The sequence below is a fragment of the Myripristis murdjan genome, chromosome 15 (genome assembly GCF_902150065.1).
Source record: "Myripristis murdjan chromosome 15, fMyrMur1.1, whole genome shotgun sequence".
Classification (NCBI taxonomy): domain Eukaryota; kingdom Metazoa; phylum Chordata; class Actinopteri; order Holocentriformes; family Holocentridae; genus Myripristis; species Myripristis murdjan.
In genome coordinates this window covers 14,694,057-14,719,586 of record NC_043994.1, presented here as the reverse complement: position 1 = coordinate 14,719,586, position 25,530 = coordinate 14,694,057, and the positions used below count along the sequence as shown (strand labels likewise).

Here is a 25,530-nt window from a genome sequence, read left to right as displayed (position 1 = left end):
AGGTTTTGCAGTCCTGTTAGATTTGTATTGCCTTGTTAAATGTTCTTATAATCATAGTCTTATGTGAACCGCCCTCTCCTTCATATAGTTTTTCTTCTTTGTTTTCCGCTCTGATGAAAGCCAGCTGTGGCTCTCGGAGGCACGGCGCCCTCTGCGAGCAGCAGCAACAACATCCATCCCTCTAGACCCGTGATGTTAGCAAGAGAAGGCTGCTAGCAGATTGTTTGGTTTTTAGTGTGAGTATTTGTATTTGTTTCTTGTACAAGGTGAACATATAGCATACAGTGCAGCTGAAAACAATAAATAAAAACATGCTGTTCTAATGCCGGGCTCTGTGGAGAGTTTGTGGGCTGTTGCAAATACCACTAACAATAACACATTTATTTTGTTAAATGTGTTAGTTTGTCTATTGATTACTAATCATTATCTCCATAAAATGCCCCAAACAATGACAAAAGTTACCCGAGTCTAAATAAGGTCTTAAAATTCTTCTTTATATCTGGCCATCGAAATCATCAATCAGCCATCCAGAAAACGTCTGGAACTGGAAAACTGATTTATGAGCTACCAGCAGCTGATATTGTGCCCCATGTATGTGAACTGTTTAATGGCTAATTTATGCCAAACAACTGAAACTGAGCCCAAAAAAAAAACATCAAAAATGCATTTAACTTGAAATATGTTTTTCCAGTACATTTAAATGTGATTTAAATTTACATGCTCCATATTTACAGTATGTATGAAGACTCCTGTCCAGCCGTAACTCCATGACCTTCAAATGACTCTTGAGAAATGCTATGAGTTTCTGTCCACTAGAGGGCACAAGAAACCCAGTCTGATTTTAGCTGATTGTGAATTGTGAGTATAACAGCCACACCAAAGGCCCATAGCAAAGGGATGGTTAGCCAGGTTTCACTCTGGCTTTCCGAAAACAGGTGCATGGTGTCCCAAGAGAAATCAAAACCAGAGACGAAACATTTTCATTGGACATTCAAAAAGGTTTTCCTTTATTTTTTTTTTTCCTTATTTCGCCTGTCCTTTGTGATACTTTGTATAGTGAGGTCAGGCCTAAATCCACAAACCATCATAGTCACAGCTGCAACTATTGCATAAATACAAAGCAACATACAGGTGATGCTCAAAACGTGTGTTGACTAGAATGAAACACGAAAAAGAGGTTACAGTACACAATGGCAAGGAGAAAAATGATGAAAACATCATTCACGGCAAAAAAAAAAAAAAAAAATGTATTGACAACTCATGGGTGTTTTTTTTTTTTTTCAACTTTGGTTTTATATGTTGCAGTCTCTCACAAGGACTGTAATCAAAACTTAAAGATGGCTTCACATAAGGACAAGAACCAGGCAATACAGAGGAGAACTGACACATGTACCATGTGGGTGACAACATAGAACTAGAGGAATAAAGAGACAAACAGGAAGCAGGAGATAAAGGCGAGACAAGTGTGACTCTGGGTTTATGCCGACAATAGATGTGTCTCACTCTCACACTCACCTGCAAAGAAAAGCACCAAATTTAAACATCCAAATGAGGTACTAAAAAAAAAAAAAAAAATCACACGCAACAAACAGAAGTAAACTTTTTCACTGATGGTCGTGGTTGTTTCTCTCCTCACAGCAAGAATGTTTTCTGTGCAACATAAAACGTCTTCATCGAGATTGGAAGAATAAATGACAAAAACCGCAAAAAGGAGAAAAAAAAAATACAGAGAATCAAAGCTCTTATTAGCTCAAATAAGTTCCCAAACAATAAATATGTAGAGTAGGTTTGGAGAAGAAAAACACACGCTCACACAACTTATTTCAACCAGTCTGGAAAAGGGTAAACTGAAGATCCAACATGAATGATCTGTGTGCTAAACCTTAGTGACTGTAGCTTAGACTTGAAGAGGGAATACCTCCCTTTTCAAGAGCTTCATATATGACCTTTATTCAAGCAATAATATTTATATAGAAATTTGTTTTTCTTTTTTTAATAAATGTGCAGTGCTTAGTAATAAGGATTAAAGACATATTTATTATTACACAATCTCTGGTTTTCCAAAGGGCCTCCTGACCCAAAGATATGATTATTGGCTTTGTCCCTGCCCGTCCAAAAACAAAACGCTAAACAAGCCAACTCTTTTACATCTGGAAAAAACATCAAAAAAAGAACAGTAATTTGGAAGTGTGCTTTTGTCAGTGCCCATAATAAACTGATATAAAGGGTTGATTTGAATCGATGCTGGTATATTTCCTTATACGTGTTTTTTTTTCTGTTTTTTTTTTTTTTTCTTTTTTGAACAACCACATGCATTTACATCTATGGATAAAGATTCCTTTTTTTTAAACATTTGAAAAACCAAAACAAATCAAAAGGTCATTAGCATTTGTAAACTATGATCCTTTTCTCCATCATCCCCAGATCCGTGTTTGCAGCAGTGGAGTTTCTCTGTCAGTCTCAGGTTTATCTGGGTGATGCGTTGAATGGGTTTCAGTGTTATGCAAGAGTGCATGTGTGTGTGAGTGCTAGAGGAGTAGCAATGTCCTCTGCCAGAAGTGGGAGGTGGGTGGGGGCCTGTGGTTCCCTGTCCTCTCCTGAAGGCGTTCACAGTTTGTCCGTGTCAGGAAAGGAAAAAAAAACAAACAAAAACAAAGAAAAAAAAAAAAAAGCTGGGAGAGGGGGAAGGGTCCTGCCCCCTCATGGACCGCCTCCCCCGCTCCAGTTTCGTCACTCGTCATCGTCGTCCTCCTCCTCCTCGCCGTCGGAGAGAGAGGCACAGGGGCGGATCTGCCGGTAGCCGTCCAACCACTTCTCCACCATCTGGGTGACCAGGGGGTGGTTACGGCGGCGGGAGCTCTTCTGGAGCGCCACCAGAACCCCGCCCTCTGTCACACAGCAGTCCAACCACTCCCTCAGCAGCTTCTCCTGTTGCTCCTCGTTCCCCATCTGAGACGGAGGGGAGGGGAGGAGAGGGGGTGAAAGGGGAAACAAATGGTGGAAGGGTGGTGTTACGTCACATTACATTACATATGACCATCAGAGGGAGCCATAACACTAGCCTTTATGTACGCCGTCAAAAACAGTGTTTATCATCATTAGCTGTGCTATAGTCTCATACTGGTGGGAAAGAGCTGAAGTTTATACCAACATACCTGTTTAGGATCTCTAACTGACAGTGTGTGATGCCTAACCATTGTCAGCTCTAAATTTAACATTTGGCCTACTCATCCTGAAGCAACTAATCTGTTGTTTGTATCCTGTGATCCGACACAGATGGTCTGGCAGAGCAAACTCAAAAAGTCCATGCAGGTATGAATCACCATAAATCCTCCTCTCTTCCCCTCAGTAACAAAAATACACTTGTCTGTCTAACCACAGGCAAAAAAAAAAAAAAAAAAAAAAAAAGATTTAAATAGTAGTGAAAAACGAGAGACAGACAATGTTCCTGGACACGGTGGGCGTGCTTACTTCCTGTGCGGAGAGGAAGTGGATGTGAAGCAGCTTCCTCTCGCTGTCCACCAGTGGCAGGAATGTGACGGTGACATCGTCGTCCGTGTTTAGGTTGGCGCCCGCGCCGCGATTGTCGAAGCCGTCGTTCTCCATGGCCACCAGCGCTGAGAAGTGGCCCCGTGTGTAGCCCAGGGCGATGGGGCTCTTCCAGCAGAAGCTCTGCTCCCACAAAAGGGGCAAGTACACACCTACAGGGAGACGGAGAGACAAAACGAAGTTCAACTTAATGCTTTTTAAGACCTTGTAAGACTAATTTTAATGACAATTAAAACTGACAAATCTTTTCTCCCATATTCAAATAAGCATTAAGTACTATACATTTGGTCCAGTGCAGTGGTCAGTTTTTAACTATGCTTAAAGAGGATTCAAGGAAATGCCATTTTAACAGTTTCCATTACATTTAATGAAAAGGTGCTACTGTAATAAATCAAACCATAACCATTTTCCCACAGATCTCAGGACAGGTAAGTACACAGATTTCCTTGGATTTCTCTCTACGGTACGATAACTGGCTAAGAAATAAGCATTAATCTAGAACAGGCATTTTTCCAACAGTGAAGTGTAGCAGGCAAGTATAAAGACCTTGGTATAAGATTTATCATGTTAAAGAGCTTTACTCATTCTCACAAAAATAGATGGATGGAGAGAAAATGCTTATATTGAAATGAAAACCTCCTAAATTCATATTTAAGACTTTTTAACGACTGACTTTTAAGACCTAGTATTTATAAAATGGAGCTGAAGACATTTTAAGACTTTTTAAGGAGCTGCAGACACCCTGGAATATTCAGAGTTTAGAGCAAAAGGGGTAATAAATGATATATTTAATTTGACAGGAGAGCAAAACACAGGAACTATTCATACTTTTTTTTTTTTTTTAACTGATACTCTATAGAAATTTGTTTTCCAAAAGGCTGCACAAAAACAAGTAGACATTAGTCATGTTAATTATACATGCTCTAGTCAACCATAATACATTTTTCAAAGTGGACCGACCATAAATAATATAATAACTTTCTATGACTATCCTAGAGAATAACACATTACAATGAACTGTAACTTACAAAGAATTCAGGCACTTGTGTATAGTTTATTTTCTATCTCAGAGACTGGATGATAAAGATAAATTTGCATTATAATAGTCATCATGTATCTCAACATGATGTTCATTAGTCATCTCGCGCTGAACTGGCCGACCCCTCTGAACTAACAGGCATTGTAACTGTATGCTAAAAAGGGACAAATTTCATACCACAGTGCGAGCCGACCTCAGGATGAGATAAACACTGGCTACGCTCCAAAGCAATTTTCAAACATAATATGGACTGTATTAGCGTCTCATTTTTCTTTAGTTCCATGATACAGGCGACTCAAGCAGAGGCAGGTCACACCTCACTACCGCTGTAACTGAAACCACAGCTGGGCGGTCTCTCAAACAGCTATTCTCCTCTCCGGTCTCTCTCATAACAGTCTGCTATTGTGTTTTTACTGGCTTCACCTTGCGACCACTTTAACCGAGCCTCCCCCTCCCCTCTCCATAGGCGCCCATATGCATGTCCTCCTCTCTGTCTTTCGTTCCAGCCCCTGGCAACAGTAAATCTTTCTTCCATCAGGCAGGCATTACCGCGAGCTGCTGGCCCTTACAGAGCTCTTTCATCATCCCCTACACAGGCTCATGTCAGGCAAATTAAAGCCAGACTGTTTTCACTGCAAGCCATAAAGGTGGACCCCGCTCTCACCGCTTATTGGACTGGATTGTTGGGGATGTGATGGTTTACATATGTTCGAATGTGTGTGTGGAATTGTGTGTGTGTGAGAACATTGCCCCACCTTGCAACACACTCCTGCAAATACTTCTACATACAATAGAAAGGTTGTGTATTTGCAGCCGTGTTCTCGCTTTAATAGCTTTAGTGCATGTATGTAATACTGAGTCATGCGGCACTAAAACACCCCTAAAATGAAAGCCAGTGGATTGATTTATGTTGTAATTACTGCCAGATCAGTTCTAACAGGAATGAGGGACTGTTATGCCAGCTATGTCAGCTATGCAGACACATGCGGGCTCCAACTACTTCACAATTAGAGTCAAGTATTTATACTCAACTACTGCACTTTACCCTGATGTAAGAACTAAAGTTTGTCAAACTGTCCCACTGCAAAACAACTATCCCAGTTCAAAACACATGCAAAAATGCTCACCTTGAAAACGGGTGTACCCGAGTGTTTCGCCACGGAAACTTTTGTAATACTTCACTCCATAGACGATGATTGGCCTACGAAGTATGTGTGCAAGAACAAAAATGTGGGTCTGCTCCAAGCTGGCCCCTGGCTGTAAGAGAAAATGCAACACAAAAGGAAAAGAAAAGAAAAAAAAAAAAAACAGCACAGTCAGAAACCTGGAGGTGGTGAAACTACAAAGCAAAGAATTAGGCAAGATTCTTGAATACCATGCATTCCCTGTGCAAAGTTCTGGTCAAAGCCAAATTATTACAAAAAAATAAAAACAACACAATTACTGTTCTTTCACACACCCTATGGGACGTAATGACAGCTCGCCCACATACTCTATGTGTGGAGCCACACAAGGCTTGAAATTAGTGCCCTGTCTTACCAGTTGGTGTGCTGAGTGAGAGCAATGGTTGAAACAGCAGTGAAGTGCTGATGACAGACAGGATGCTCTTTCAAAGTGCATTACAGGGTTTCCTACACATGCTAAGAGGGGTATAGCTTCTTACATAATTCATACATCCTTAGTGAGTCACATTTTAGCATTTTGCTTGGTTGCCGTCCTCGTGAGCACATACCTGACTAGCCAGTGAGAGGATGAAAGCCCAGTCTTCCTGCCACTGTTCCTCTCGGAGTGAAAAGTGCAGGCCAAAGCTCTGGGAATACCACGACTCCCACTCCTTCCAGCGCGTGTAAAACCTTCAGAGCAGACAATAAGCACACACACAAACACACACACACACACACTTGTCAGCGACACTGTTTGACCTCCTTGTGCAGACAGGCAAGTGACTTCTATTCAGCCCATTCCTCCATCTCTGTTGCGGCTTTAGGGTGGATGGCAATTACTCAGCATATCTAAGCAGTAATTTTCTCACTGAAAACCCCGATCTCTTAGGGCAAGACATGAGTCACACAAGGCTATTACTTACACATATAAGCCCTGAGACGGATTGTGTTGTGTCGGTGCTTCCAACTTTAAACTAGAGCAGGAGTTTTCATAAATCCCCTCAGAATTCTGTCTGCTCAAACCAGCCTAATGCTCTAGTCTAAGCCTCTCGATCCCGCACAACATTCTCAGTATAAACCTGCAATCCCAATCTTGGACTCCAGCGCTACATCCCGACCTCTAAACCGCATGTCGCAATCCCCAACATAGCCGTGTAATGCTGAACAAACGTAAAATGCAAATTGAGACCGCTGAAGTTTCTGAGCTCTGAGGTGGAAAAGGGAAGTGGCGTGGTGTACTGATCTGTAGGAGCGTCCCAGCACCAAAATCTTACATGTTCAACACCTGGTGTTGCAAAAGAGAAGGGTGACCCACCACCCCTAAATCTGACTCAGAGCATTCTCCCTATTTGTCTTCATTCATTTTTTGGTATTTTGTCACCGGTGAGAATTTTTTTTTTTTTTTTTTTTTGTGCACAGGAGGAGACGAGACAACAGCAAAACGCTGGTGTCAGACGCCATCTGACACCAAAAAGAAAAGTTTGAGGAAGGTTCAGTTTACTAATGTTATGTTAGATGATTTAACCCATTATGAAGTCCTGTAACTGAAGGCAGAATGAGTAGGATTTTCCCTAAAAAACAATGTATGGACTTAAACAAAATAATCCCTCTCAGTCATCACTTATAACCCAGTAGAAGTGTGTGTTGGAGTGTGTATCTGCAGAGACGCTGCCCTCTGCGTGGATTTTCTTGTTTTGCTGACCTCAGGACTCTTCTGGGCGTCGGCCTTTGGGCAGCAGGTGTGTTGCTCCCAGCCAATCACCGAGCAGCATGGTGCCAGATCGATAGCAGAGAAATGTGGACACGGATTGCGGAAAAAGGAAAATATATCGAGGTGAAACGCCAAGTGGACAGAGCGCCACAACAAGAGTGAATCTGGGGTTGGCTTTCACCCGCTCGTGAACACTGAGGGAGACGATGAGGATGAAGAGTGATGCAGTGTTGGCCTATTTTCTGTTGGACAGGTAGGTGCCGACAGGTGAAATTCTTTTTCTAGGACAGCGAGATTACATTTTGTGTAATTTCTTTCCATCATCATCATCCTAGGAAATGAAAACTTGTTGCCAGCATTTAGCTTAGCTAAGGAGGAGGGGCCAACCTTGAATGTGTTGATAAGCTGCAACTGACAAATCCTACTCATTCGGCCTTAAAAAAAAAAAAAAAAGTTAGCTCCTGTTGCCATTTGGGGCTGCTATAGGATGAAGTTTCCTAACACTGGGATGTTAAAAATTTGTCTTGTGTGTTTACTGCAGCTACCCTGAATTCACTGACTACAGCAAATCTAACACCGCTTTCATACTAACCTACTGAATGCCAGGGCAAACGAGTTAAACCAGGTAAGTTGATCCTTTAAAAACAACCCTGGTTTGAGCTATGAGAGATGGGATGTGAAAGTTCAGTGCTCATCCAATGTTGTTCTGTGTCTGCAGCATCATGTCGCATGCCACGCTAAACACAATGTAAACACGTGTGCTGCTGAACTGGATCCGCATGCCATGATGTAAAACACCTGTTCCCCAGACCCAGGGCCTCACCAATGAGAACAGTCGTGCAGGCTGTCATGGAGGGTCTTGCGGAGCACAGAGTCCTTGTCGTAGATGCCCCACGTGGCCTGCAGCACCGAGTCGAGCAGACAGTCGCCAGCCGTGCGGTTCCACAGGGCGTACAGTCGGCTGTCCAACCTCGTCCCCAGCTCCAGAGACCAGTTGATGATGGGAGACTCCTCTTCGAGTTCTGAACGAAAAGAAAGGTAAAGTTGTGTGGTGTTACTTGCTGCTTCAGCAGTGTTAACAGGAGAGAACAAACTGTACTGAAAGAAGCACAGGGGCAGTCGGTCACATGACGAGGCCACAAGACAGGTGGTGGCATTTGAAAGGACTGCCTCTGCAATAACTACTATATCCATACCTATCAAACTGCGCCATAACAGCGGGAGAACACTATAAAAGTTGACCTTATGTTGTCTTTCCACCTAAACAGCAATTGCCTACTATTGGCTGGCTGTACACACTGGGCTGGTTAAACAGATCATATAACTAAACAAGACACACAGGAAAGAGAAAGTTAAAGCACGTGTGGAATAATACTTCCTTTTATGTGTATGTTTGTCTTTGCCTGTGTGTGTGGGCTCGGAGGAAGTACGGCCATTCAGCAGGGGATCAGAGAAATCCCTTAAACTCAATTAGCCTGATTAGTGCAGACGCAAGTGGCACCCACGATAAGGATAGACTGACTGGCAAAGTGACAAGCAGGCAAGCAAAGCACCATGCTGGCAGTGGGGAAAAGACCTGTAATATAACACTGCCAGTATCGGGCACCCATCCCATTATAGTGTATGAGGGGGGGGGCTCTGTCCATGTGCCAAGCCACCAGACTGCCATTGTTATCTTCGATCTGGGTTCTTTCTGTCAGAGTCTTCATCATTTATGTGAAACCACACCAAAACAATAGTGATTGAAACATGGCACTGAAACAACTGAAATGCTGTGAAAAGTTATTGCAACACCAAATCATAATATTAATGTAGCAAATTTCCCACCTTTCTGTACATCTCGGTCGAGCACTTCATCAAACAGTTTTTCTTGAACTGTCGGGGGCAAGTCCTCGATGTCTGCAAACAAAACAAGCAGATTGATTCTAGAGATACAGGCTAAGAAAGGGTCCAATATTTATTTTATTTAATCATATACTTAAGTTAGCAGGGGTTCAAATGGGAAAATGAATCTGTCTTGGTAACTTGATGTCAGCATGCCACTGGTAGGTTCAACCGAGGCTGCAGTGATTACCTCTACAGATGCAATACTCTCTACATTTACTGGCTATAAGGCCTGTGCTGGAGCTGAAATGACTGAAAAGCCCAACGAGAAAATGTTTCTGCCATGGTCCATTTCAAGTCAAGCCATGTTTTGTTTTGTTCTTTCCACAATAGCCACTGGGTTTCTCTGTGTAGTCAGGGCCCTTGACAACAGTAGCTTATTCTTTAGCTAAAATAAATGAATGCATTGACTTTGTGGAACTGAACAGAACGGCTTTCTATAGTGGCCAGAAGCCAAGGTCCGCATTGTGCTGAACACTCTGCATAACAAAAATCCTTAGCTTAGCTACCAGCAATAGACTAAACCACAATGGCTATTCCACACAGTGAAATTCAACAGAAATAGCATTGTACACATGCAACCTCTCACATTTTATACAGAGGCACTGTCAAAAAAATGCTAGATATAATTTTGTTATGGACAAGCGACACGCACCGTTGGCGGGCTGGTAGCCTCAGTATGCAATGAACAATACCAAAACAGGGAGCCAGAGGTAGCCTCCAACTCCAGGCAGTTGGAAACAGACAACCATAGTATTATGTCTCTTCAACATCACAACAACAAGTAATTTCATATGCCAGAAGTAAACAGAACAAGCATTCTACCACACACTTGGCAAGGGAGTGGGGCTGGGTAGTCTAGATTCTTCAGCTGCAGAGCTGAAAAACAGATCCCCGTTGATAGAAAAGAGAAAAACTGGACAATGACACCTTTGCCTGCTACTGTGTTTTTTGTTGGGGTTTTTTGCATTAAGATTGTATTGTTTGTAATTTGCTCACTGAGTCGGCACTGTTGCACACCTGTCTGGCTGTGAGAGGGTCTCCTCTCTCTATGATTTGTTCCATTTTTTTTCTCCGTTTTTTTTTTATTTTGGGGGGAGTTTTTCTTCCTCAGTATGAGGATTAAATCAGGGGGTGTTGTCCTGTCTGTTGTAAACTTAAACACTTGAACACAGTGATGTTGGGCTTTAAATAAACTTGAGCTTGAACTTGAACTTTAGGAATTCATGGTATGCTGATAGTCCTGCAGGCCCTGGCATGGATAACAAGCCTGTTTGTTTTCAACCAGTAATGGTTATGACAAGAGACCCACTATCTAACCATCTGATGCATCACCATATTAGAGCTGTCAATCACTTCATCTGATTCAAACACGTGTTAGACTGGACTGTATTTAATGGTGAGTATTGATATATTAGGCCTAAAATCCAGATGTAACACCTTCCTCATTGAAGAAGGAGTCGAGGGGAGGCTGACCTGCAGGTAGGGTGAAGGTTACCAGGTCCGTGAGGAAATAGCAGGTAAAGTCTCCCTTGCGCTGGTGCAGAGAGGCTGCCACCTCACGGCGGATCTGCTCCGTTAGTTCGGGACACACCATGGCCGGGATGCACTTGGCTGCCTGTTGGGACACCTGTGGAGAGAGAGGGACAAGAAGGGGGAGAGAAGGGAAAGGACAAGTAAAGCTGGTGTTGTTGCAATGCACTCATTCTTCCTTACATGTAGGTCAGTGTTGAGCAGAGTAGAGAATAACAATAATAACAATAATAAATTATTTATACAGCATTTTTCTAAGCAAAGTTATAAAGTGCTTTATAGATTCAATAAAGGGCTTTATAGCATCATTAAGACAGAGGATCTAAAACCATTTTGCAGCAATAAAAGAACACACAAAAGGAGTTACACACTTGGAAAAATTATGATATGTATGCAATAATGAGAGGGGGCGAGCCCTCTGGGATCAGGAATTAAAGATGGGATACCATGCTCACAAAATAACAAATGAAACATAAAACAGAATAAAGTGTGTGAGCCTTGGTTTTAACAGGGATACGATATGCATCACAATGTATGTGTGATAATACAATACATGAATGGCTATTGGTTCATCTAAAGTATGACATGGCTCACTGTATTGTGATACCATAAAGTGTAATGATAAAGATCACATTGCCGATGATATCATATGTTTAAAATTTTTGTAATTCAATGCATTGTTGATACAATACAGTTACTTTTTTAGGTTAAAATATACTCTATGAAAATAAATACCTCGACTTGCCATAAAAAGAATAGAATCTGATAAAAAAAACAAAAAAAAAACAAAAGTAAGATAATAAACTATTGAGTTATTATACTGTATGTTTCCATAAGATTGTGCAAGTAGCAGTTGGTCGAGCAAAAGAGCACATGTGCATAGAATGCATATGTAATATTATCACATAAACCCGAAATCATCATCAAGAGGAAAATATCATATAATCAATTAAATGTACCTTTGCAACAAAAGAGAAATAAGAGAAATAAGCACAGTCAAATGCAAAAGTCTGCTTCAAGTAATAGCTACATTTGCCAAAATAAGAATTCATAGAAGATCAAGTCAGTTCAATTCAGTTTCCTAGCAATCAAGTGCAAAATCAAAAAAGGAAGTAAGCCAGCCAGTCACACTTAAATCAGACTCTTTGGAAGTTCAGCTTGACTTCAACTAAAAAGAATAAACGCTGCCAATGGTTACTTTGTAAAATAAAACTAACGACAGGAGTCACAGTTACCATGGTCACTCAAAGTCAGTCTTAGGAGTTGTGCACAGCCCATAGAGATGGAATATTATCCGCAATGTCGACCAGTAAAGGAATCGCAAGGCACAGTATATCTAACCACCAAATATGGGTTGCAGTTGAAGTATTGCCATGGCTTTGCCGTAAGTAGAAGTAGTGAATAAGGTCATGAGGTCTGTGCACTTTTGATTGGAGACCTCAAAGTTTTGACTCGAGTATGAGCCACGGACAGGACAGGAATCTTAAATGTCTTACAAATAAAATAAAACTGTAGAGTCATGACAGATATCTAAGAAATAAGAAATATGAAATCCTCCCAACCTTGACAGCCTCCTGATACTTTTCCATGAAATATGTTGAAAGATTCATTTGAACTTCATTGGCCTTTATTTGCATTCATTCCTTCTATTGTCTTTGTATTGTCCCTTTTGCTTCGTTATGAGTGCTGATTTGAATATTGTCTATGTGCAAAGGCTAAAAATGAAGTTATTGCTCTAGCATATTTGAATATTTAAAAAAATACATTATTCCTTGTGCCTGTAGGTAGCTGAGTGACTGGTATGCTCCGACAGTCAGGTCACAGCTAATTTTGCTTTTGCTAATCCAATCTAGGTTACCTCTTGGACAAGAGATGGGGAAGAATGTCTCTGAAAAGTTCATGCAGTTCTCAGCTATGTGCCATTTTTGGGGCACATAGTTCACTTGAGGACGCTCAGTGACCACACAGATAAGAGAGAGTGGGACAGTGATGAAACATGAGAGAGAGAGAGAGAGAGAGAGAGAGAGAGAGAGAGAGAGAGAGAGAGGGAGAGAAAATCTGAACGCGGATAATCTGGGATCATAGCTCTGGGATCACAGTGCTGACGGCAAACAGGCAACAGACCTCAAGCGCATGCACGCTGCAGACGATACACACAACATCTTGGTGAGTTTTCTTGCTCTTCCTCTGGCGTGTCAGTCAGACTGACAGACCACTGAGATGTAACATGTTGAGATAACAGTTGTAGGCCTAAATCAGTAATTACATAAAATAATCTGCCTGTCAATAGAGGAGGCTATCACACTGGCGACCAGGGCGTGAAATTATTACATAACCTAAGATACCCCAGTGCCACAGGTTAAACGTGGCCTCCCTGTGAGCAAGACAAAGAGAATGTGTGTAGATATGTGTGTGGCACAACTCTCACCTGGCCCTTTTCCCCAGTGACTCCTCTCTGCTGATGTCAAAGGATTTCTGAGTAAATGAGTTAACAACAAAAGCTGCATCATCTCTGACGCAAAGCAAATATTACTACAATCATGCCTTAATCTGACCTTTCAAACACAGTAATAGAGGGTTGGTTGAGGACTAAGACTTTGTTTGTGGTTTATGCAGTAAGCTGTGCCATCTGAGCCAAGTCAAACCTACACAGTCATCCGTCGCACAGTGAACAGTAAAGGAGGTATTCGGCACCCACTCGTGAATCGTCCATAGGCCACCGTTTCATGATGTGGAACTTTTTCATGCAACTCTCCGTTGCTATCTGAAAATCGTGAATACCTCGCCTAACATTGGTTGAGAAAAAAAAATCCAGTGGGATAAAAAATGCTTTGATTTTCAGAGCAAAGGAATTGTGAATCTATTGTGGCTGTGGAATAGGCCTTGTTAATTGATCCAAACAAGTGAGGGCAAATGGGGTCTGTCTGCTCAACAAACAAGATGACACTGAGCGGGTAGGCCTCCTAACCAGCCCAAATTCCATGTCAGTAGACACAAAGTGTAAAGTCAACCAAGACAGCCTGAATGGAAAAAAAAAATAGAAAAACAGCTGATCTTAGCTGTATCCTCATTCTCTAAATTGTGCGACCAGTTTCTGTTTATTTTCCAACCAAGTGGGCATACAAGGTGTGTGTTAGCAATGTGTATGAACATGTATGTGTGCACATGTGATAACAGTGCTTAATGTGTATATTGTGGCACAGTATGTAATGTTGGTGGATATACTGTTGCGTCTACCTATTTTCTGGGCACTTCCACGGCTCCCCAGAGTGTCTGGTCAGATGTCTGCAGAGCCCAGTGGTGAGCGCAGCAAATATCACATCCTATCTGAAAGCCTTTAGCTGTTAGCCTTACTGAAGCAGCAACCACACCACAGTGCCCGAACGAATTACTCAAGTTGAATATGGCAGCCGGTTATACAAAACAGAACATTGCAACGTGTACGGCGAACTACTAAGGGGAAAAAGAATACATTAAGCTGTATCGTTTGGCAAGCAGAAGCTGCCAACTCTCAGGCACTGAATGTGGGACTTGCGTAAATGACTCTTCTGACAGGCTCGCACACCACACATCCTATTTCTCACGCTGTGAAACCCCAAAATCATGTCCATATCCCTCCTCCAACCCTATATTTATTATAATCACATGTGCTCCATGGTTCCCACATGCATCAGAGTTTTGAGTGCATTACAGGCTGTTGTCTTTATCATATAGGACGTCAATCTCCCTGCAACTGATGCAGCTAATAGGGGCAGAACTATTGACATTAAATGGATAACAGAAAGATGGGATTTGCTCTTCTTGTCCTTTAAGAAGATTAATAGTCTATCAATTAATTAATATTATACCATTAATTAAGTCATATTATACCAAAGATGTAATTTAGCTTGACAGATACTCACTGGCAAAAACATACGTCCCTCCAGGCACTGCTGATGTAAGACACAGTGTGGCTGAAGTAGAGACTGCGGCCAGGGAAATGTCCAAAAACACGCCGCATCCAAAACACACACAATCTGGACGACTATGCAAGTGACATTTTGCCGCAACAAAACCACTGACAAACCACTGACAGTGTGATTGTGGGAGATATATACGACAGGCATGAGACGCACTGAATTGAGACATCTGATCAGAGATTAATTTCATTTGGATGTAACATTAAAACTACATCCAATGTCAGTACTAAGAGTTGCTGATAGAAGCAACTAAACCAAGATTAATGAGCTAAAACAGATTAAATACTCAAAGAAATCAACAAAACATATTTTTGCATAACCATTGTCTGAAAATAAACATTTTTTTTTCTTTCCCACTCCTTATTTAATTATATTTTTAACACAATGTCTTGCTGGTGGTGTGACAATCTGTGGTATTTTGTCAGAATTTCCATCTGTAGCACAAATTCATGGTTCTATCTGTCTATCTGGGTACATATAATACGAGAGCAGATTCTGATAAAGTAAATTAAACAATGAAATCATGCCAGCTATACTCTAATACTGGCAGCATCTTCTGACAAGGTCATTCAGACTATAAAATAGCTGCCTATTGTTTTCTTTTTTGGCAGCATTTTCGATCACGGCAATTTAGACTAGTAAAAATGTGTGTTTTGTACTTGGAGCTGTTCTGATAACATGTTACCTGTGGTAGGACAAGTTGATAGGTAGGATGAAAAAGTAGAACATCAGATAGGCTGTTGACACAAACTCTCTAAAACGTCATAATGTCATGTAATATGCAATGTTACTTGCAAACTTTGATGTTTAAAATGTTAAACAAACTGGAATCCTGTCGTCATGTGTCACATTATTAGGCAAATTTTAGGCGACTGCACATCTTGCCACTTCACTACGTTGTGCTCATGCGCCCCCGGCCTCTGAAGCACTTTCCTACTACGCCTAACTACTTTTCGTGGGGAAAACCTGGGTGCCCATCCAGTCGCCGCGCTGTGTCCACACCTGGATAAATTGGCTGCATATTGGCTCTGACACACATTATTTTGTTTTCATGCCTCACTGTGGTTCCGCAGATGCAGAAGGAACATAATGGCTTTTAAAACACACAAGTAAAAGAAGACAATGCATTACAAAATTTCCACACTGCATACTCATCTCTGTTGACATATAATTATGGGTATGCATTATTCAAGAGCGAGACCAGTCTGAGAAAACTGCAGGCAATTCAAAGATGAGGACATTCAAAATGCAGTCTTGAAAGCTGTAAAACTGCTTGGAGTTCAAAAGGTCGTGCTTCCATCACCCCATTACTGGCAGAGGTAATACCATACACTATTTGATGAGAGAAAGTGTTGGTTTAACCACCCACTAGTTGCTCCCACTGACCTCGGTGAGCAGCACAGCCAGCATGTCCTGCCTCTGGAAGCGGATGGCTAGGTGCACCAGCGTGAAGCCGTCATCAAATGCTGAGGGCCGATTCAGCAGGCGCACCTCATCTGATGTTAGCTGCCGTGCAATGTCACCTCCCGATGACTTGTAGGCCTCCACAGCTGCAAGGTCACCCTCCACCACACCTTACGGGGAGAGAGGGGGCGTAAGTCATATTAATAAATACAGCAGACAAATGGCTTATGCACCAACTGTTTAACTTTTTCCAGCACAAATTTATCAAAATAAAAATCAGGACAAACTACTACTGCTGCCAGGGTTGCACAGGTAAATTTTGCACTAATTAATCATTTTAAAAACTGCACATCCCCAATTATTGCCTTAAAATTCACAGCTTTAACATCACCAATCATTTACTAGTTTTGTGTCACGTAGCTCAACTTAATGCATTTTAACTCTGTGGACAAATCAGTTTAGAAGTTGGCAACCTCGTTGGTCATTTTTTACAACATCATGGCTATGCACACAAATACAAAATTAGTCATTTTGTCTAGAGGACAGCCTTGTCCAGAGGACTTTCTGTGCCCACCAAAGAATTTTATAAAGTCTGTAAAAGCGCTTTATCTCTGTTGGAGCCGTAACAGCTCCAAGACATCACTGACTTTGAAGTCAAGGGGAAAAGACAATTAGTGAGCCCCATGGTAATCTGTAATTTTTGGGCTGAGACAGATATTACATTTGGCTTGATGGATGCGGCAGCCTGGACAGATGCAGCTGGTTGCATTTATCATTATTATTATTTTTATTTTTTTCACTTTTTATGGGAGGAGAGCAAATACTGATTAACTGATCAAAACAATTTAGAGCTACCACCAGTATGGCAACAAAACAACTGAACAACAAACAAAGGGAATTCTTTATATTATGGGCCACAGAATAAAACAGATCAAAGTCTGTTTTCTTTTCAATTCTGAGTTTCACAGGCATCACTGGTAGCATCAGTTCCCCTTGAACCTAGACTGACCTAACCCAAGCTTAGAAACCATGACTTTCAACCATAACCTATCCTGAGTCGCTGAAAGATGGGGATTGTTTTAGTCCTATTCCTGAGCCAAAGCACTATAGTGATAAATGCTTCCTGAGGATTAGGCTGTGTAGATGGCATGACTTAACACAGACAAAAGTGCCTGTTTTCTAAGGTGTCAGCCTCAGTGCCTTCCTCCACCAAAGATGAACTTGATCAAATCAGTAAACTGTGAGAGAAAGCTGAAACTGTTACATACAAATAAACTCCCTTGCGGAAAATAATTTCAATGTTACCGCAGATTTCCCAGAATTTCTCAATCCATTTCTAGCATATACATGCCCATACAGTAGTCTCTCGACTCGTGCATTAGACGGCATTACACAGTGTTGAGCTTTTGTTCTCGTGTCAAAGGACCACACACAATGCTCAGCAGCATAATCTGTGTGAGTGTGAGTGTGTGTGAGAGATAGAGAGAGAGAGAGAGAGAGAGAGAGAGAGATGGAGTGGGTGGGAGGACTTGCTGTGCCATGTGGAGCTGGCTAGCACAGAGAGATGAAGAGAGAAACTACAAGATAGCAGCGTGACGGAGAGGGATCACAACCACTTTCCAGAAAGCACTCCATTAGTGTGGGTGTGCCTGCAGCCTGCAGTCAGTACTGTACTCACAGATCCTTTAGAGAATACAAAAGGCAAATATGCATACAGGCATACACTTATAGACAGGCAGATGAGAGGTAATAGATTAGGACAAGTAATGCACTGTTGGTCTTTTTCCTCTCGCTTTTTTTTTTTTTTTTTTAATTAAAAGCACACACACATCATAGAGTAACCTTTAAAAAAGGAACCAAACAAATGTAGTTCATTTTTGTCTGTGACTGCTATCTGCCCACACCACCAGACACATTTCCATTTGGAGGTCCTGGTTTACAACTCAAGTCTTGTTGGCTGATGAAATTATGAATATGGCCAGTAAAATGTACCAGCCATTGTGGCAGGTTGACAAAAACATTTCCTACAATGAAACTGTTTGGCTAACTCACAGGTCCTCCCTGGTTATAAATTAGACTTGGCCTGCAAAAACAAGAAATCAAACATGGCCAACTGTCTTTCTTCCAAAGAAAAAGTCCATAATCTTCTCCATTCAGTGAAAATCTGTGTTTGATAGACAGCTTGTAGAAGCTTTTATGAGGAAAACAATTGTGTGAACCCCTTCACAGGAACACAAATCATTGGAATAAGATGACAACAGAAGGCTGGATATGCGCCGGCCTGCCTGCTGGTGTTTATATAGGGGCTTGACTCTGATTGATCGCTGAACTAGGGGCAGGATAATAAGAGAAACTCCTGAACCGGTCCGTCAGTCGCAGAATGGGGAGCCGCACTCAGCCCAGATGAACAGTCAGCAGTGCTGCCTTCCTGACAACGCAAAATATGCGTTAATACTGAGGCTCCCACAGTCGATTTGACAGTCTTCCAACCTGTGAGGCTTGGCACCGTCTCAAAAATTACGTCAACAACAGAAGCAACATGTATGACAAGTGGAACGTGAGAGAAATACTTCAGAGAAGAGGAGAGGGCTGAATGCTGGTTGTACACAGACACTCATACAGTATATTTATGCGAGTGTTTGTATCTCTCAGGCTAGGCTGCGCCAACAAGGATTAATGTAATCTAAGATTAGTTCTAATCAGAGTAACACTCTTTAAAATGAGTAAGCCCAGGTTTAAAATCAAGCAGGGCTCAGGTGCACAATTAACAATGAATCCTGGTTTCATAAATCCAAGTTGAGTGAATTAAATAATTAAATAATTTAGAGTTAAATGCTTGTGAAAGGCTTGTGAAATTTTTCACAACCATGTAAACACAAACATGAGTCCCCAAGAGAGGGGACTAAATACACACACACACCCCAACATTGACATCATGTACAAATAACTATACTTTTCTTGTAATTTTCTAGAGATTGTTTACAAATTTTCTGGTGATTTTTTTCTGGTCTTGTGACTTTTTACTAATTTCTCGCTACATTTTGGGTCATTTCTTGCTAATCTGCAAATCGCCTTTTTCCCATGTTTCTGAAAGAAATCAAGGAAATTTGCTAATATCTGAAAGGGTTAAATGCTTGAGAGAGGAATCTGAATGCAGAATGTTTTTAAATTATTGTTTGTTCTGGTTATTTTATTTGTTTGTTTGTTTGTTTGTTTGTTTGTTTATACTTATCTTCCTTGTAATTTTTTGCTAATTTCCTAATCAGCCTCCCCAGGTTTAAAGTTAATACCACCATCATGGTTTATAAGGGAGTTTTGGCATTTTGGCACAACAGGATCCAATTTAATCTAGGTTTACAGTTAAAACTAAATTGAGGATTAAAGAAGGGCTTAAATTTAATCATTCAGGTTTTAAAGTTTGGTACAACAGAACTGAATGGTATACCAGGATTTAATCTGGTTTTAAAATGAGTCCTTGTTTCTGCAAGCCAGCGTCAGTCTCTCTGCTAAGCTGTCTTAAACCTGAGTGGAGAGATGTAGGCGGTAGGTGGCGAAGCAGCTCATCAATTAGTGCTTTCTCCTAACATCAAGCACAACCTGGATTGTTTCCTGGCACTTTCTGTGCGGAGCTGCGTGTCCTCCTTGCATTCACATGGGTTTCCTCAGACCGCGCTCTGGTTTCCTCCCACATTCCAAAGACATGCAAGTCAGGAAGACTGGAGACTCTAAATTGCCGATAGGTATAAACTTGGGTGTGAGTTATTGTCTCTCTGTGTTAGCACTGTGAAGAACTGGCAACATATGCTGAGCTAGCCTTCAGACACCCATGACCCTACCTAGACAGAAATAAGAAAATAAAGAAAATGAATTAATACATCAATTAATGAGATGTAGACAGGAAACACAACCCAGGCCAGGTTACGCCTCTTGTTCTAGAAAGGACAATAACAAATGGTTATGCTGACTAGGAAGAATATATATATTTTTTTTTATCCAAACACTAAATATGTCTTAATAATGTCTCCATTATAGGATCATTTTGTGTATTTTTCCTTGGTGAGGTTAGTGTAAGGGCAGGAAAGTAGGTTACATTAATTATTTTTTGCTGACACCCAGCCACAATCATTATTTGCTTACTTCACTCAAACAGTACCACATAAATCTGATGTAAACACAGTCTCTGTGTCTCTCTCTTTCTCATTTGTTCTGTATCTCTCTAGAAGGGCTGTTTTCAGCACACCTCACCCTGTCAATGAAAAATCTCTCCAACTAGTAAAAGAAGACAAACCGGGCCAATAAACCTGCACTGAGACAAGCAAGTTGCCTGCTAAAGAGAGTGAACGCCCTCTAAGTGAACCAAGTGTCAAAGGAGTGACTTCTGGTTTGCCAGCCTCAGGCTTCAGCAACAACCTGGACTAATACAGCCCATAATATAAAACTGTTCTCACATAATGTGGAAAGTTATGACAGATACTTTTGTTGCATGGGAGTCATAATTAAGCTATGCTATGTTAATTTTTGCCTCTCAAATCAACGTGATGAAAGCCCCTCCTTCGCAGAACAGTCACAAATCCACACATAGCTTACTGAACAGGAGTGGGGATGTGATGCTGTGGGTCACTCAGTTGAAAAGAGATTCCTGTTTCAACAAGTTAATGCTCACTCAAACAGCACACAGCATGTAAATGACACCAGTTGCATATACGTAAGTGGGCTATGGCCATCCACACTGCAGGGGCGAAGGTCAGTGCTGATGTGCAGACTTATTTATTTCTGATTTCTGCTGCACTAGTCATGCTATTTTTAGTGCAGCAGGTCCCTTAGGCAACTAGGCCAACCAACAGAGCGCCGGGGCCACTGTTTACAAGCCTGCATGTTTGTGTGTGTGAGTTTATCAGTATGTCAATGATAGGAAAACCACCCTGGCAACAGGACAGACTCACTTGCCTCTCCTCAACGCAATTAGTACTCCCTTGGAGATTACATCCTATGTGACTGGGTCTCCTTTGCTTCAAGGGACAAGTGGAAATTAGAGGGGTATTTCCAATCAGATAAGCCAAGATAAGGCTTGAATATAGTAAAGGGAATTCACCTCAATGGCATTCTGTCCAGACTAGCCTTGGCCTTGAGGGGACAAGCCACAGAGACAGAGGGGATTCCACTGGGTCACACACAGTATGAGACTCGGTTTAGGTCGGGCGGCTTACTAACTGCAGGGAGTGTTCCTCGACCTCCTGACCAAATGATTCCTCTGCTTTGAGGCATGCAGCAGCACGAAGAAAACACTATCCAACTCTTAGTCACCACAATGGCTACATCAAGCTGTCAAATATGTGTTGGGCGGTTGGCCTAGCACAGGAGACTATCTGTCAAAGAGAGAGAGATGGGGAAGGAGGACTGAAAGTTGAGTGGGTGTGTTGAGCAAACTCTATGCACAGCCAGTGAAGCAGTGAAGGTAGGAGAAAGAGCTAGCTGTACGTGGTAGGGAGAAAAGAAAAGCGATTGCCAGCTGTTCCCAAAATGCTCATGCTCCCTCCTACACCTTGTTCACCAGTCTAGAGTGTGGGTGGCCGGACACTTGGTGCTTGTGCAGGCAAGGTTTTCACTAGCTGGCTGCACAAGATTTTTAGGCATATATCAGCATAAGTAGGAGGCAAACCAGAATCATCTGGACTCGGCTACATAATAGGATTGCAACTAATAACCTCTAGGATGCTAAAGCCATAATATTCATTCACACAAGATTTGGGAAATCCCATTTCACAGTCACACTGTGTTGCCCTGTTTCTAGTCCATTGTGCCATCTGGGTGACTCTATACCCACCTTAACAACAGACAAAATATGAGGAGGACAGGCAGCATATTTTTTGTTATGATCATCAACTACTGAAACTCACCAGCACATGCATTGAGGAACAACCAATCAATCCTTCTCATCCTGTTCTTTATCTGCTTCAGTTTTTTGAAGTCCACCTCCAGCTCTTCTTTGCTCCCAATTCCAGCACCTGATGCCAGTTCAATCCTCTGAAAGTCCATGTTCACCTCTGACTCTCGTTTGGACGTTGGGGGAGACCTCCTTTGGCTACTGCTGCAACCACCTACCCCACCTACCACACCTCCAACTCCTACCCCACCCCCAAGCCCAACAACACCCCTCCTATTGTCCCTGTCCTGTTCATTGAGAATGGAGGGAGGTTGTTGGATCTCGGGCTCTGATGCTAGTTCGATGGGTTCAGCCAGCAGGCTGTTGGGCCTGGGGTGGTCGCACACCACGCACTTGAGTGCCTTGGGCCAGTTCTCGTAAGTGCAGGCAGTGCAGGTCCAGTGCTGTGCACGGGTGTTGAGCCTGTTACGGTCATTATATTCCTCACATGGGTCTGTAGGGGTGGTTGGGGGAGCGGAGCGGCATCCAGAGCCAGAGGTCTGGGGTGACTCTGTGGGGCTGCGTGGCTGCTGGGTATGATGTCCTTGATGATGTTGCCCATGCTGCTGCTGCTGCTGCTGCTGCTGCTGCTGCTGCTGCTGCTGAGCCTGTTGCCTCTGGCACAGGCACTGGGTGCAACGGATGGCACGAGGCCAGTTCAGGTAGGTGCACATGTGGCAGGACCATTTGCTACTTGTCTCAGGTACGTCAGCAATCCGGACGCGGGGTCGGGCACTGGAGTCTGGACAAATGAGTAGGCTGGATCCCCCCTGGGGTGAGCTGTGGCTGAGGCATGCAGGGTCCCACTGGTGTCGACTGGCATCCAGACCAGGGCTGCTCTTGAAGGGCTCCTCAGTGATGATGGCACCCCCACTGGGCCTCTGAGCGCGGCACATGGTGCACTTGATGGCTGAGGGCCAGTTCTCGTATGTGCAGTATTCACAGGCCCACTTGGCACCCAGCTCAGTCATCGTCACACCGCCGCCGTGAGAGGCTTCCTGCCGTTCAGAGGGGCTCTCAGCTCGGCAGCTCCACTCTCAAGGAGATCACACAGGCAAGCACAACACTAGGGTGGAAAGAGAAATTAACACATTACACCACACAACAAAATAGCAAAAGACAAATCAACAGACAAATCTCACAAACTGGAGGACTGGCACAATAAAGAAAGACTAACAATACTCTTAAAAGATGATTCTGCATTCAGACAAAAAAGAGGAGGGACTAAATCGTCTAAGTTTTCAGTGGTGAACCACTACTACAAAGTACAACAGCCAGAACAAAGTGTGCCTGCCTCCACCCACCTGTGCGGATCACCTTCTCCTCATTCACTGTCTGGAAAGCCTAGCAAGTGAAATGCATCAAGACCAATGTAGTAATGGCATTCATGTCAACCTTGCTTAAAAGGCTACAGTGCTATGTGGTCTTGACCCGGCACTAATTAATGGCAAAGTAAATTGAAGCCAGTGAGAGGTCCTTCACATGCAGCTGAGGCACACAAAAGCAAGGTGCCAAGTCGACCATGTCTCGCCTGCAACGCACTAAGTGGCACTGTCTTTAAACACATAAGTCTCTCTCTCACACACACACACACTACGCAACTGTGCCCTACAACCAAGCAGGGTAACAAGAGACAAGGACAGATGAAACCAGACACCCAACAGTGAGGCGCGTGACTGGTAAAGACCCTTACTGATGCATTGGGATTGAACTTGTGCCAAAGCTTAATAAGTGCATGTGACAACCCTGCACTAGCAATGCCGTGGCTACCAAATAAAGACTTTATTACAGAGCAAACAGTCACATATAAACGATTATCATTTGCTAACAACAGTGCTAACTCAACAAACTCAACTGTGTGTGCTATTTGCAAAGGAGCTATTTCTTCTGTGGAGGAAATTCACTGAACTAGCAAACAGTTAATGCTACCCTGCTACCCCAGCTCAGTCCTGTGCGAGTTGTTGACGGTGCAACTGTGTTTACACCACGCCTCTAAGTTTACCGACATACCGTGTGAAATTCAACACATTTGCGAGACACGATCCAGAGTTGCGCGTTTAGCTGCCACAAGGTTAGCTTCGACCGAATAATTCATGGCCACACAGAGATCTGACCCGTGTTTACATACACTTCGTTTCCTACTGAGCTAGCGAAGCGTTGTTTTGTTATGTAGCGAGCTGTTGCGTTAATTCATAACATTGGTACGAAAAACATGAATTTATGTGGCTAAAATAAACAACAACCCTGGCGTTTTTTTTTTTTTGACTGCTGGAGAATTATGATTCCTTTTATTTGTTCAATTACAGCTAACGTGACTTACCTAACAAACTACCATTAGCGTGTTACCAGACCCCAAGAGCGAGAGCTAGCTGACATGACAACTAACCGTGCGGTTTGCGGAATTAGAGCCAGCTAAGTTAGCTTGCTCGCTAGCGTTACAAGATTATGTTTTGCTTATCTGTCCCTTGGTAATCGGTGGAGAGGCCCGTGTCAACTGCACGAAAACCTGCAAAATGCTCCGCTAAAAGCGCTCCGTGGCCTTACCTTTGCTTCCCTGTGTTTACACTCCTGAGTTCCCGGCGCAACCACAACAAACCGAGCTGCTCCGTCTCCGAGCTCCCCCCAAAGAAACCCAATCCAATCCTCCTCCGTGGGTCCCGAACTCAGGCTTCTCTCACTTGGTCGATAGCCGCATATTTACGTTTTTCGGGGCTCCGTTTTGTCGGGAGTTAGAGGTCCACACAGCGGAGCGACAACCCCCCCTAGTCCCACAATCGCCTTCCTTTGAGCTTTAAATCATTTTTTTATCCCTATTCCCAAACGCCGAGCTGACAGTCTTTAATGGCGGCACAGGGGAAACAAGCGAGGCAGGCCAGGCAGGGCTAAAAAATACATTACGGAGCAGAGAGCCCTCGGCCCTGCTACAGTCAGGGGCAGGATTTACCACCTGAATATGCCGGTCACGCCGATTGGCTACTTTTTCTGTATCCCTTCGCACTGACCAATCAGATTCTACGTCTCTCCTTCCCAACTGTTAAAAGGCTTCATCAAAGCAGTGTCTCGCATGCCACGATATTAACTGTAATTCCGTCTCGGGGATCTTTTTGTTCTATTCAAGGAACCCGGACAGTTGCACATAAATCCTGATTTTTTTGTTTTTTTCCCCGTCTCTCGAGCATCGTGATTTGTTGTGGGTTTGGCAAGCAACCTCATGGTGTCTCCTCCAAAGGGATAAGGGATGATGTCATCGTAAAAATACTGCAGCAAGCAAGTCTGCAGTAATACATGACAGCTTGAGCAGCAGCTCGCAAGGTTGAAGTAATTATTCGATTGGCTTGCACCACAACACAAACTGTTACTGAAAT

The 25,530-nt window shown here is 42.7% G+C and overlaps 1 protein-coding gene across 3 annotated transcripts; it reads right to left on the bottom strand.

Moving 5' to 3' along the window:
- Nucleotides 1-983: 983 nt before the first annotated feature.
- zranb1b (zinc finger, RAN-binding domain containing 1b) lies at nt 984-25,115 on the bottom strand. Of its 3 annotated transcripts, none has more exons than XM_030070401.1 (10): nt 24,710-25,115; nt 22,140-23,231; nt 16,225-16,412; nt 10,823-10,976; nt 9,290-9,361; nt 8,286-8,484; nt 6,321-6,441; nt 5,716-5,845; nt 3,472-3,701; nt 984-2,949 (listed from the first exon to the last, which is right to left on the bottom strand). In XM_030070401.1, exons 2-10 carry the CDS (start codon nt 23,134-23,136, stop codon nt 2,731-2,733), a joined length of 2,310 nt encoding a protein of 769 aa, XP_029926261.1. In that variant the 5' UTR covers nt 23,137-23,231; nt 24,710-25,115; the 3' UTR covers nt 984-2,730. The 3 variants fall into 3 exon arrangements, with proteins under 3 accessions (XP_029926261.1, XP_029926264.1, XP_029926262.1); XM_030070404.1 differs by lacking the exon at nt 24,710-25,115 and adding an exon at nt 24,176-24,273; XM_030070402.1 differs by lacking the exon at nt 24,710-25,115 and adding an exon at nt 23,470-23,601.
- Between the last annotated feature and the right edge of the window lie 415 nt (nt 25,116-25,530).

What these genes read in the sequence shown, in the direction of transcription:
- zranb1b (XM_030070401.1), bottom strand. Translation starts at nt 23,136, where the DNA reads ATGACTGAGCTGGGTGCCAAGTGGGCCTGTGAATACTGCACATACGAG. An exon ending in TCCTCTCACTGGCTAGTCAG is followed by an intron (nt 5,846 to 6,320) that starts GTATGTGCTCAC and finishes TTTCTCTTACAG; the next exon opens with CCAGGGGCCAGCTTGGAGCA. An exon ending in CGGGTACACCCGTTTTCAAG is followed by an intron (nt 3,702 to 5,715) that starts GTGAGCATTTTT and finishes GTCTCCCTGTAG; the next exon opens with GTGTGTACTTGCCCCTTTTG.